The sequence below is a fragment of the Manis javanica genome, chromosome 2 (assembly GCF_040802235.1).
Source record: "Manis javanica isolate MJ-LG chromosome 2, MJ_LKY, whole genome shotgun sequence".
Classification (NCBI taxonomy): Eukaryota; Metazoa; Chordata; class Mammalia; order Pholidota; family Manidae; genus Manis; species Manis javanica.
In genome coordinates, this window is record NC_133157.1 from 205,587,284 (window position 1) to 205,601,212 (window position 13,929).

At 36.4% G+C, this 13,929-nt stretch overlaps 1 protein-coding gene across 5 annotated transcripts in view; it reads left to right on the forward strand.

Moving 5' to 3' along the window:
* ATAD2 (ATPase family AAA domain containing 2) overlaps positions 1-13,929 on the forward strand; it is a 94,160-nt gene that overhangs the window by 17,293 nt on the left and 62,938 nt on the right. For all 5 annotated transcript variants that reach the window (XM_073230057.1, XM_073230056.1, XM_073230060.1 and 2 more), the window contains 6 exons: positions 3,160-3,209; positions 4,484-4,649; positions 4,973-5,075; positions 5,347-5,434; positions 12,400-12,540; positions 13,129-13,246. In XM_073230057.1, coding sequence (XP_073086158.1) covers positions 3,160-3,209; positions 4,484-4,649; positions 4,973-5,075; positions 5,347-5,434; positions 12,400-12,540; positions 13,129-13,246 — 666 coding nt within the window. The remainder of the gene's footprint in view (positions 1-3,159; positions 3,210-4,483; positions 4,650-4,972; positions 5,076-5,346; positions 5,435-12,399; positions 12,541-13,128; positions 13,247-13,929) is intronic.

The following is a 13,929-nucleotide window of genomic DNA, read 5'->3' on the forward strand; positions in this document are numbered from 1 at the left end:
TAAATCCGCTCTAAAACTACTAGATCTAATACCTGAATTAAGCAGTGTTGCCGGATACAAAATAAATACACAGAAGTCTGTTGCATTCCTATACACGAATGATGAACTAGCAGAAAGAGAAATCAGGAAAATAATTCCATTCACAATTCTATCAAAAAAACAAACAAACTTAGAAATAAACCTAACCAAGGAAGTGAAAGATCTATATTCTGAAAATATCAAGACACTCTTGAGAGAAATTAAAGAGGACACTAATAAATGGAAATTCATTCCATGCTCTTGGGTAGGAAGAATTAATATTGTCAAAATGACCATCCTGCCTAAAGCAATCTACAGATTCAGTGCAATCCCTATCAAAATACTGACAGTATTCTTCCACAGACTGGAATAAATAGTTCTAGAATTCATACAGAACCACGGAAGACCCTGAATAACCAAAGTAATCCTAAGAAGGAAGAATTAGGTAGGGGGGATTATGCTCCCCAACTTCAAGCTCTACTACAAAGCCCAGTAATCAAGACAGTTTTGGTCCTGGCACAAGAACAGACCCAAAGACGAGTCCAGATATTAACCCAAGCTTATATGGTCAATTAATATACGATAAAGGAGCCACGGATGTACAATGGGGAAATGACAGTGTCTTCAACAGCTGATACTGGCAAAACTGGACAGCTACATGTAAGAGAATGAAACTGGATTACTGTCTAACCCCATACACAGAAGTAAATTCAAAATGGATGGAAGACTTGAATGTAAGTCATGAAACCATAAAACTCTTAGAAGATAATATAGGCAAAATTCCCTTTAATGTAATCATGAGCAACTTTTTCATGAACATACCTGCATGGGCAAGGGAAACAAAAGCAAAAGTGAACAAGTGGGACTATATAAAACTAAAAAGCTTCTATACAGCAAAGGACACCATCAGTAGAACAAAAAGGCATCCTACACTATGGGAGAATATATTCATAAATTACATATCTGATAAGGAGTTGACATCCAAAATATATGAAGAGCTCACATGCCTCAACAACCAAAAAGCAAATAACCTGATTAAAAAATAGAGGATCTGAACAGACATTTCCCCAAAAAAGAAATTCAAATGTCCAACAGGCACATGAAAAGATGCTCCACATCACTAATCATCAGAGAATTACAAATTAAAATCACAGTGAGATATCACCTCACACCAGTTAGGATGACCAGCATCCAAAAGACAAACAACAAATGCTGGTGAGTATACCAAGAACGGGAAACCCTCCTACACTGCTGGTGGGAATGTAAATTAGTTCTGCCATTGTAGAAAGCAGTATGGAGGTTCCTCAAAAAACTAAAAGTAAAAATACCATTGGACCCATGAGTTCCACTCCTAGGAATTTACTCTAAGAATGCAGGATCCTAATTCAAAAAGACATATGCTCCCCTATGTTTATCGCAGCACTATTTACAATAGTCAAGAAATGGAAGCAAGCTAAGTGTCCATCACTAGATGAATGGATAAAGAAGATGTGGTACATATACACAATGGAATATTATTCAGCCATAAGAAGAAAACAAATCCTACCATTTGCAACAACATGGATGGAGCTAGAGGGTATTACACTTAGTGAAATAAGCCAGGCAGAAAAAGACAAATACCAAATGATTTCACACATCTGGAGTACAAGAACAAAAACTGAAGGAACAAAAAACAGCAACAGACTTAAAGAACCCAAGAATGGACTAACAGTTACCAAAGGGAAAGAGACTGAAGACGGTGGCAGTGGGGGTCTCAGGGGGGTGAGGAAGGGATAAGGGAATTAAGGGACATTATAATTAGCACACATCATGTAGTGGGGGCACGGGGAAGGCTGTGTAGCACAGAGAAGACAAGTAGTGACCAGCATCTTACTTTGCTGATAGATAGTGACTGTAATGGGGTTATGTGGTGGGGACTTGCTAATGGGGGGAATCTAGTAACCACAGTGTTGCTCAAGTAATTGTGTATCAATGATACCTTAATACAAAACAAAAAAAAAGACTGCTTTAATCTTTGTGTCCCTAGCATCTAATAGGGGTGTAGTTTATAAAAGCGTAGATCTACATGGTTTGGAGGGATGGTTTCCTGTATGTGAAAAGTCTGAGCCTGTGAACAAACTAGACATTTACCTGCAGGTGGATTGCTCAAGGTTTTTATTTTCTTGGTTCTCACCTGTGTTCCAAAAGAAGTAAGAGATTAATGATGACTCACATTGTTATAAGGCTACATAAGTTAACTCTTAGGGTTCTGGGTAAGATGGTTTCATTTGATTTTAAAGTGTCACATTTGAAATTCCATGTGTATAACCAGTGCACTTTCAAATAGGTTTGATACATAGGTTGATTAATACATAGAGCTATCCAAGTATGGGAAGTTGGGTCCCCTAAAATAAGTTAATGAGACCTGTTTTGTTTGTTCAGCAGATTCTGGAAAAAAGATGAGGGGAGAGTCCCTCCCTCCCTCCCTCCCTCCCTCCCTTCCTCCCTTCCTTCCTTCCTTCCTTCCTTCCTTCCTTCCTTCCTTCCTTCCTTCCTTCCTTCCTTCCTTCCTTTCTTTCTTTTCTTTCTTTTTTTTTAAAGCCTTGTAAAGTGTTCTTTCCAATTCAATAGTTTCTGTCTGCCAGTTTGCAGGTGATGGGATACCTTTTTCACAAGTAAGACTGTCTCTACATGTGAATGATAATCCAAGTTTTGTAAAGATTGTAGCCATCAAATGTTCTTAGAAGGAAATTTGACATATCAAGTAGGGGATATTAGTTCTGTCTTTAGTTATAAATTCTTCCTGGGTGTGGTACTACTATATCTACGGGTATAAAACTTTGTCTTGTTATTGCTCAGTGCTTAGTTCAGTTATACCTCAGTATTTAAGGCTAAGGATTTCATTTTTTGTTTTAAGTAAAATATTTAATTTGATTAATTCTGTTTAGCTCAGAGTTCATGAATATAACATTGAATTTCACAGCAGTATTCTCAGAGTTTGGTAGACATTCTCAAGCTATTTTTTTCCATGATTTTTACATACCTTTGAGTATTTGCTCTCCAAGCTGATTTAACTTTTTGTGTTAGTTTGTAGTATAATGAAATAATAGGATTAAAACTATGTCTATTATTTTGAATTATTCAGTATTTTTTTCCATATAGGCAGTTGGCTAGACAGCAGGCTAATACAAAAAAAGAAGAGTGCAAAGATGGTAAGTAATATTAAAGGCATTTCAAATTTTTAAAACATGTAATTCATATTTTATGTACAAGTATATTGAAGTACATACAGTAAACTGTCCAAATTTAAAGTGTACAATTTTATTTGGTTTTGACATAAGTATATGCTCTGAAACCATCACCAAAGATAGTGAAGATAACCATACCCTGCAAAATTTCTTCTGGCCCCTTTATGATCCTCCTGGCTCCCTCAGCTTCTTTCCATGTCCTCCACTCTCTCCAAGATTCTTGAGTAAGCACTGATCTGCTTTCTGTCACTATAGATGAGTGCATATTCTAGTTTTATCATAAATGGAATTACACATATACACTCTTTTTTGTGTGGCTTCTCTTAGCATGGTTACTTTGAATATCATCTATGTTGTTGCCTTTTGTTGCGAAGTAGTATTCCATTGTATGGATATACTACAATTTTCCCTCCCAAGCTTTACTGTAATGTAACTGTCATAAAACATTGTGTGAGAATGTTGATTTGGTACACTTTAATATTGCAAGATGATTACTACCATAGCATTAGCTAACAACTGCATCATGTTACATAAAAACCATTTATTTTGGTGACAGCATTTAAGATCTACTCTTGGCAACTTTCAAGTATATAATGCAGTGTTATTAATTATAATTGCTGTGCTGTACATTAAATCCCCATAACCTACTTATCTTATAGTTAGAAATTTGTGTCCTTTGACCAGCATCTCCACCTTTCCGTCACCCCCCAGTCCTTGGTAACTACTATTCTAACCTCTGTTTCTATGATTTCAGCTTTTTTAGAATCCACATATAAGTGACATCAACAGTTTTTGTCTTTCTCTGTCTGATTTATTTCACTTAGCATAATGCCCTCAAGATCCATCCGTGTTACTCCTTTCTTATGGCTGAAAAGTATCCTGTTCAGTGTATCATCCACATTTTCTTTATCCATTCATCTATTGATGGATTCTTAGGTTGTTTCCCACAATTTATATTTTTTGATGGACATCTGGGTTTACAGTTTAAAGTGTCAAAAAACTGCTTTGAACATGTGTGTACAAGTGTATTGTATATCTTTCCTTGAGAGTGAAATGGCTGGATCATATGGCAGGTGTGTTTTGTAACTTTTTGTTTTCTAATATTTTTTAAAAAAGGTAAGTTCAAGTTACTAAAATTTTGTTGTATGAAAGTGTAGCTATTGTTCATTTTCGAATTGTTTTGTAAATGCTATTATTTCAAACTTCCCATTTGCTTTTGAATGTATACATCTATGAAGACAAAGTGATTCCAGTTACTCGATCACTGAGGACTAGAGACATTGTTCAAACTACAGAACACTTGCATGAAGAGAATGGTGATGTTGAAGTTCGCCGAAGTTGTAGGATTAGAAGTCGTTATGGCAGTGTGAACCAGTCTGTGCTATTTGACAAACTTATAACAAAGTAAGTATGAATTATTTTCTTATATGTCAGGATGATTTAGCTACCAAAAATTTTTGTAGGGGAGGAATCATTTTGACTAGTCTAAATATTTAATGCATTTAGTTTGTGTAAAGTGAAGGCGAATGATTATTAGAGGACTTTGTAATAATTACATGTATTTAAATTTTTGGAATGAAATGTTCAAATGCTTTTATACATGTAAATCAATGCCTCTTATTTAAAATATTTGAAATCCCAGCACTCAACAAACACAATGGAAGAAAAGTTTTTAAACATGTACTACTCTTACATCTTCAGGTTATATTTATATCATTTCTTTTAAGCACTGCTGAAGCTGTACTTCAAAAAATGGACGACATGAAGAAGATGCGTAGACAGCGAATGAGAAAACTTGAAGACTTGGGAATGTTTAATAAAACAGAGGAAGTAAATATATTCTTTCGTTAATAAGATGATTTAATAATCTCCAGTTTAACCTTTTATCTATAATACCTATCCATTTTTTGGTTAAATTAGTTATCATTTTGAAAGTTTTTGAATTGTTTGGCATTTGTTTGATCAGTCACTAGTTATTGCTGGAGTTGTAAGAGTTTATAGCTGTAAAAATCTTCATTTTAAGCAAGATTGGCAGGTTCTACTGCATTTAAAAAAATAAATATACTAAAAGTTTTAATGGCTTTCATTTAAACATTTTTAGGGGAATCTTAATATGTACACAAAGGGAAAACAAAAAGGTATTCAAAGACCTGATGAAGAAACAACTGATAACCAAGAAGGCAGTGCAGGTTAGTCTTTTCTCTTGTTCTGTCGTCTGGGCTTAAATTTTAGAACGTTTTATCTAGTAGGACGTAGACTTTTTATTTAGAAGCTGTGACATTTATGGTAGGTTGTGAGAGATCACAGGATCGATCATATTTAAGAGAAAGTGAAGGCAGGGGAGAGCTTCAACTGATTGTATGTTTTGTCTGAGAAAGTATTTGAAATCAAGAGTTCTAAAGCAAGTGGAACTGATGTGCTTGTGTAGTGCATCTACAGACAACACATACTCCACCTATTTTAGTTTAGAGGTGATTGAACTTAAGTTATGCCGTTCTGTTTAGGACCTATTGCTGTAATTTATTAGAAATTTTCTTGAGTGAAAACAAGATTTCTGAAATGTATTTCAAGTATTTAGTTAGATATTTTATATCATTATTTAAAATTAACTTTACAAATAATTTTACATTATTAATCTACGAAGTAGATTATTTGTGCTGCTTCTAACTCAGTGACACCCGGAAGGTCTGAATGGAATGTCAAACTTAAGTTTTTTAAAAAGGCAGAAGTTCAATGAGGAGATACTCAGATATTACAACTTTACATTAACTTGGAAATCTATCTATTTATTTTGGTATCATTAATGTACAATTACTTGAACACCACTGGGGTTACTAGACGCCCCCTCTTATCAAGTCCCCACCACATACCCTGTTACAGTCATTGTTCATCAGCATAGTAAGATGCTATAGAATCATTACTTGTCTTCTCTGTGTTATACTGCCTTTCCCGTGTCCCCCCCACCACTACATTATGTGTCCTAATCGTAATGCCCCTTTTTCCCCCTTATCTGTCTCTTCCCACCCATCCTCCTCAGTCCTTTTCCCTTTGGTAACTGTTAGTCCATTCTTGGGTTCTGTGAGTCTGCTGCTGTTTTGTTCCTTCAGTTTTTGCTTTGTTCTTATACTCCATAGATGAGTGGAATCCTTTGATACTTGTCATTCTCCACCTGGCTTATTTCACTGAGCGTAATACCCTCTAGCTCCATCCATGTTGTTGCAAATGGTAGGATTTATTTTCTTCTTAGGCTGAATATTCCATTGTGTATATGTACCACATCTTCTTTATTCAGTCATCTACTGATGGACACTTAGGTTGCTTCCATTTCATGGCTATTGTAAATAGTGCTGCGGTAAACATAGGGGTGCTTGTCTTTTTCAAACTGGCCTCCTGCATTCTTAAGGTAAATTCCTAGGAGTGGAATTCCTTGGTCAAATGGTATTTCTACTTTTAGCTTTTTGAGGAACCTCCATACTGCTTTCCACAATGGTTGAACTAATTTACATTCTCACTAGCAGTGTAGGAGGGTTCCCATTTCTCCATATCCTTGCCAACATTTGTTGTTTGTCTTTTGGATGTTGGTCATCCTAACTGGTGTGAGATGATATCTCACTGTGGTTTTAATTTGTATTTCTCTGATGATTAGTGATGTGGAGCATCTTTTCATGTGCCTGTTGGCCATCTGAATTTCTTTTTTGGAGAAGTGTCTGTTCAGCTCCTCTGCGCATTTTTTAGTTGGCTTATTTGCTCTTTCTTTGTTGAGGTGCGTGAGCTCTTTACGTGTTTTGGATGCAACCCCTTATCGGTTATGTCATTTATGAATATATTCTCCCATAGTGTAGGATGCCTTCTTGTTCTACTGATGGTGTCCTTTGCTGTAGAGAAGCTTTTCAGCTTGATATAGTCCCACGTGTTCATTTTTGCTTTTGTTTCCCTTGCCCGGGAATATATGTCCATGAAGAAGTTGCTCATGTTTATGTCCAAGAGATTTTTGCCTATGTTTGTTTGTAAGAGTTTTATGGTTTCATGACTTACGTAAAGGTCTTTGATCCATTTTGAGTTTACAGTCGTGTATGGGGTTTGACAATAATCCAGTTTCATTCTCTTATATGTAGCTGTCCAGTTTTGCCAACACCAGTTATTAAAGAGGCTGTCATTTCCTCATTGTATATCCATGGCTCCTTTATTATATATTAATTGACTATATGTGCTTGGGTTAATATCTGGGCTCTCTAGTCTGTTCCATTGGTCTATGGGTCTGTTCTTGTGCCAGTACCAAATTGTCTTGATTACTGTAGCTTTGTAGCAGATCTTGAAGTCAGGGATTGTAATTCCCTCCACTTTATTCTCCCCTCTCAGGATTGTTTTGGCTATTCAGGGTCTTTTGTGGTTCCACATGAATTTTAGAACTATTTGCTCTAGTTCATTGAAGAATGCTGATGGTATTTTGATAGGGATTGCACTGAATCTGTAGATTGCTTTAGGCAGGATGACCATTTTGACAATATTCTTCCTATCCATGAGCATGGGATGTGTTTCCATTTATTGGTTTCTAATTTCATTTCTCTCATAAGTGTCTTGAAGTTTTCAGGGTACAAGTCTTTCACTTCCTTGGTTAGGTTTATTCCTAGGTATTTTATTCTTTTTGATGCAATTGTGAATGGAATTGTTTTCCTGATTTCTCTTTCTGCTAGTTCTTCATTAGTGTTTAGGCATGCAACAGATTTCTGTGTATTAATTTTGTATCCCGCAACTTTGCTGAATTCAGATATTAGATCTAGTAGTTTTGGAGTAGATTCTTCAGATTTTTTTATGTACAATATCATGTCATCTGCAAACAGGGATAGTTGGACTTCTTCCTTGCCAATCTCGATACCTTTTATTTCTTTGTGCTGTCTGATTGCCAGGGCTAGGACCTCCAGAACTATGTTGAATAAAAGTGGGGAGAGTGGGCATCCTTGTGTTGTTCCCGATCTTAAAGGAAAAGCTTTCAGCTTCTCACTGTTAAGTATAATGTTGGCTGTGGGCTTGTCATATATGGCCTTTATTATGTTGAGGTACTTCCCCTCTATACCCATTTTGTGAGAGTTTTTATCATGAATGGATGTTGAATTTTGTCAAATGCTTTTTCAGCATCTATGGAGATGATCATGTGGCTTTTGTTCTTTTTGTTGATGTAGTGGATGATGTTGATGGATTTTCAAATGTACCATCCTTGCTTCTCTGGGATAAATCCCTCTTGATCATGATGGATGATGATCTTTTTGATGTATTTTTGAATTCTGTTTGCTAATATTTTGTTGAGTATTGTTGCATCTATGTTCATCAGGGGTATTGGTCTACAATTTGCTATTTTTGTGGTGTCTTTGCCTGGTTTTGGTATTAGAGTGGTGATGTTGGCCTCGTAGAATGAGTTTGGGAGTGTTCCCTCCTCTTCTTCTTTTTGGAAAACTTTAAGAAGGATGGGTATTAGGTCTTCACTAAATGTTTGATAAAATTCAGCAGTGCAACCATCTGGTCCAGGAGTTAGTTTTGTTCTTAGGTGGTCTTTTAATTACCGATTTAATTTCTTTGCTGGTAATTGGTCTATTCAGATTTTCTGTTTCTTCTTGGGTTGGCCTTGGAAGGTTGTATATTTCTAGAAAGTTGTCCATTTCTTCTAGGTTATCCAGTTTGTTAGCATATACTTTTTCGTAGTATTGTCTCATAATTCTTTGTATTTCTATTGTGTCTGTAGTGATTTTTCCTTTCTCATTTCTGGTTCTGTTTGTGTAGACTCTCTTTTTTTCTTGATAAGTCTGGTTAAGGGTTTATCTATTTTGTTTATTTACTCAAAGAACCATCTACTGCTTTCACTGATTCTTTCTATTGTTTTATTCTTCTCAATGTTATTTATTTCTGCTTTAATTTTTATTATGTACCTCCTTCTACTGACTTTGGTCCTCATTTGTTCTTCCTTTTCTAGTTTAATTAATTGTGAATTTACACTGTTCATTTGGGATTGTTCTTCTTTCCTGAGGTAGGACTGTGTTGCATTTTATTTCCCTCTTAGCCCCGCCTTTGCTGCATCCCACAGATTTGGCGGTGTTGCATTATTGTTGTCATTTGTTTTCATTTATTCCTTGATCTCTGTTTTTGTTTGGTCATTGATCCATTGATTATTTAGGAGCATGTTATTAAATCTCCATGTGTTTGTGGGTTTTTTCATTTGCTTTGTGTAATTTATTTCTAGTTTCATACGTTTGATCTGAGAAGAGGGTACAATTTCAGTCTTTTTGAATTTACTGAGGTTCTTTTTGTGGCCTAGTATATGATCTGTTCTTGAAAATGTTCCATGTGCACTTGAGAAGAATGTGTATCATGTTGCTTTTGGATGGAGTGTTCTGTAGATGTCTGTTAGGTCCATCTGTTCTAATACATTGTTCAGTGCCTCTGTCTCTTTATTTTCTGTCTGGTTGATCTGTCCTTTGGAGTGAGTGGTGTGTTGGAAGTCTTGTAAAATGAGTGCATTGCATTCTATTTCCCACTTTAATTCTATTAATATTTGTTTCCCATATGTAGGTGATCTTGTGTTGGGTGTACATATATTGATAATAGTTATATCCTCTTGTTGGTCTGACTCCTTTATCATTATGTAATGTCCTTTGTCTTTTGTTACTTTCTTTGTTTTGAAGTCTATTTTTTCTGATACAAGTAATGCAATTCTTGTTTTTTTTCTCCCTATTACTTGCATGAAATATCTTTTTCCATCCCTTCACTTTCTGTCTGTGTATATCTTTTGGTTTGAAGTGAGTCTCTTGTGGGCAGCATATAGATTGGTCTTGTTTTTTTATCCATTCAGTGATTCTATGTCTTTTGATTGGTGCTTTCAGACCATTTACATTAAGGGTGGTTATCAATAGGTATGTAGTTATTGCCATTGCAGGCTTTAGATTTGTGGTTACCAAAAGGTCAAGGGTACTTCCCTTACTATCTAACAGTCTAATTTAACTCACTTTCTGTGGTATTACAAACAGAACCTTAAGGTTCTTTTTTTTGTTTTTTGTTTTTTTCCTCCTTTTTCTTCCTCCACCATTCTTTGTATGTTATAAATCATATTCTTTACTCTTTGTTTATCGCTTGGGTGACATCTATTTAGCCTTTAGAATATTTACATCTGTAGGATTCCTACCAAAATGCACTGTGGTGGTGGTTTGTGGGAGGTAAATTCTCTCAGCTTTTGCTTATCTTAAAATTGTTTAATTCCTCCTTCAAATTTAAATGATAACCTTGCCAGGTAGGGTATTCTTGGTTTGAGGCCCTTCTAATTCATTTCATTAAATACATCATGCCACTCCCTTCTGGCCTATAAGGTTTCTGTTAAGAAATCTGATGATAGCTTGATAGGTTTTCCTTTGCATGTTCTCTTTCTACTCTCTCTAGCTGCCTTCAAAAGTTTGTCTTTATCCTTGATCTTTCCCACTTGAATTATTATATCTTGGTGTTGTCTTCCTTGGGTCCCTTGTGTTGGGAGATCTGTGCACGTCCATGGTCTGAGAGACTGTCTCCTTCCCAGATTGGGGAAGTTTTCAGCAATTACCTCCTCAAAGACACTTTGTATCCCCTTTTCTTTCTCTTCTTCTGGTACCCCTATAATGCGAATATTATTCTGTTTGGATTGGTCACACAGTTCTCTCAATATTCTTTCATTCTTAGAGATTCTTTTTTCTCTCTGTGCCTCAGCTTCTTTTTATTCCTCTTCTCTAATTTCTGTTCCATTTACTGTCTCTTCTGCTACATCTAATCTGCTTTTAAATCCCTCCATTGTATGTTTCATTTCATATATGGAATTTCTTAATGATTGAATCTCCATCCTAAATACATTCCTGATTTCTTGAATATTTTTCTGTACTTCTATAAGCTTGTTTATGATTTTTATTTTGAACTCACTTTCAGGAAGATTAGTGAGTTCAATTTCATTTGGCCCTTTTTCTGGGGTTTGTGAAATTTTGGTCTGATCTAAGTTCTGTGTGGTGCCCTCTAGTACCTAGAAACTCCTGTCTCTACAGCTGCTCAGCCTTTAGAGTGAGGTTGGGGGTCATAGGGGAGTGGAGCTGGTGCCTGGGGGGAAGAAAAATCTGTTTCCTGATTCTTTTCTGCGGTGCCTGTCTCCAGTATCAGAGCTAGTGGGCTGAACATACATACTAGTGTAAGCCTCTGTGCTTTGGGTCTCTAGCTGTTGTAGGTGGGGCGTCTCTCTGGCTAGCCTGGTGCCAGTGTTGTGATTGCTGATTTGCAAGCTGGTGCTGTTAGGCCAGGAAGAAGGCTCAGCTGGCTCCATGCCACAGTGGAGGGCCTCGGAGCTGAGGAGCCATCCAGGGGAATGAGCACCTGAAGCTCCTCAAAGTTCCCAACCTGCTGGGCTGAGCACTCCCCGATAATCTTGTCCAGCTCTCCCTTCTCCTGTGTAGCAAGCTCTGTGCAAACCCTGCTCCTTCAGCAGCCCTCTCACTGCTAGGAAGCCTCTCAGACCACCTGCCTTTCCTTTGTCCCAGAGCGGCCAGATGTGGATCCCTTCTTCCACAAACGGCCAGAATCTCAGTCTCTCAAGCACTCTGGCCTGTTCCAGCTCCCGAACCTCCAGAGCACCACGCAATATAGGTTTCTGCTCGCCAAGCAGATCTCCAGGGCTAGGTGTTCAGCCATTTCAGGCTTCCACCCCCTCCCCACTCTTTCTCTTCCTCCCACTGGTGAGCTGGGGGTGGGGGAAGGGCCTGGGTCCTGCCGGAATAAGGCTTTGGTACGTTATACATTACCTTGTTTTGTGAGGCCTGCTCTGTTCGTGAGGTCTGTATGCAGTCTGCTGCAGCCTTCTTTCCTGCTGCTGTTTTAGGGTTAGTTGTATTAAGTATATTTTCGTACTATTTGTGGTTTTGGGGGGAGTTCTCTGTCTACCTCTCAGGCTGCCATCTTGAATCCTATTCTTTAGTTATTTTTAAGTCTACAATTTTTTACTTAATTTTTTTGATATATTCATTCAGTATTGGAAGAGAAGTACAAATTATATGAGCAACCTAGACATTTTTAAAGGAGGCCTTTTCTCTCTCAATTACTCTGTATTAAAAATCCTAACATTTTGGTGAGGATCCTGAAAGTAAATGTCTCTTAACTATAGAGTCATCTGAAGAGGGTGAAGACCAAGAAGATGAAGAAGATGACGATGATGACGATGAAGAAGACGGAGAAGAAGATAATCAGAAACGATATTATCTTAGACAAAGAAAAGCTACTGTTTACTACCAGGCTCCATTGGAAAGTAAGCACTGTATATTTCTTTCCCAGGAAAAGATGTAATTATGTTACCTTCCTTTACTGTCCTCCCTCTGTTATTCTATTTTTGATGTTTTCATTTTGTGGAAATGGCTATTGACATTCATATCCTAAATGTTCAAGAAGTCATTTCTTCCTAAGAAAGTTAAATGTTAGACTTGACCAAAGCAAATAATTGGGCTATTTTGAAATTCCATGTGTGTCTTTATTTTAGATTTCATAGTTTTCTACTTAATTTATTTTGTCAGGTTGTATAAATAGGACAGCTTTTGGCTCATGTGTAATTGTGCCTCACTACTTATGAGCGTATACATGAGAGCTGATAATCAACTGTTATACATCAATATAATCATAATGGTTGTTCATGGCCAGTGTATGTTAGTCTCTATGCTGTACATATTTTCAGTAGCAACTCTGTGGACGTAAATGATGCAATAATAAATAGTAAGATAATCTATAGTGGATATGTACTAGTATTTTCATGGAAGACAGCACCTTTGTAAATATTCAGATAGAGAGCAAATTATCTTCATGTATATTTTTAAATCATAAATATATAATTTTTTTCTTAAAGAACCTCGTCACCAGAGAAAGCCCAATATATTTTATAGCAGCCCGGCTTCTCCAACAAGACCAAGATATCGATTATCTTCTGTGGGACCAAGAAGTCCTTACTGTAAACGAATGAACAGGTTTGGTTCTTAAATAGTGATTGATTTATGACAACACAGTTGTGGCTATATTAGAGTAGGATTCTAGAGTCTTAGAATTGAGTGTATCAAGAATAAAATTCTAGAAGTGAAAATTTGGGAGAGTTATCTCTATGTGTTTAGTGCTCTAATCCCCACTACCACTGAGTAGTTTTTACTTTTGCTTTCATTAGTAAAATAAATAACTACCATGGTAAGGTAGTTTATTTCACTGTTCCCCACTTTAATACTAGAGAGCTACTTTTGCTTCAGTGTTTACTATATTTCTTGCTTGGTGTTAAGCATTTTACATAGACTGTTTCATTTAATCTTCACACCAAGTATAGATTTAATTTTGTCTTCACATACTATTACAGACATGTTCTACCATGATAAACATTATGTACATAAGTTACATAGTTCCTAGAATTGTTATGATTCTGACCATTCCTTATCTTTTTTTTTTAAATTTATTTCTCTTACATAGTATGAAACAGTTTTTTTAGTTCAAATTATTTGTGGGTTTCCTTTCTTTCTACATTCTAACAATTGTTGCTTGTCTGTTATACTTAAGTCAAAACAGGTTAAGTTTTTGTTTTATCTCCTTATTCTCCCAACTAATAAAACGTTTTCTGATTCATTGGAACTTTCCAGATACTGGTAGCATTGTAGTAGTTCGAAATGAG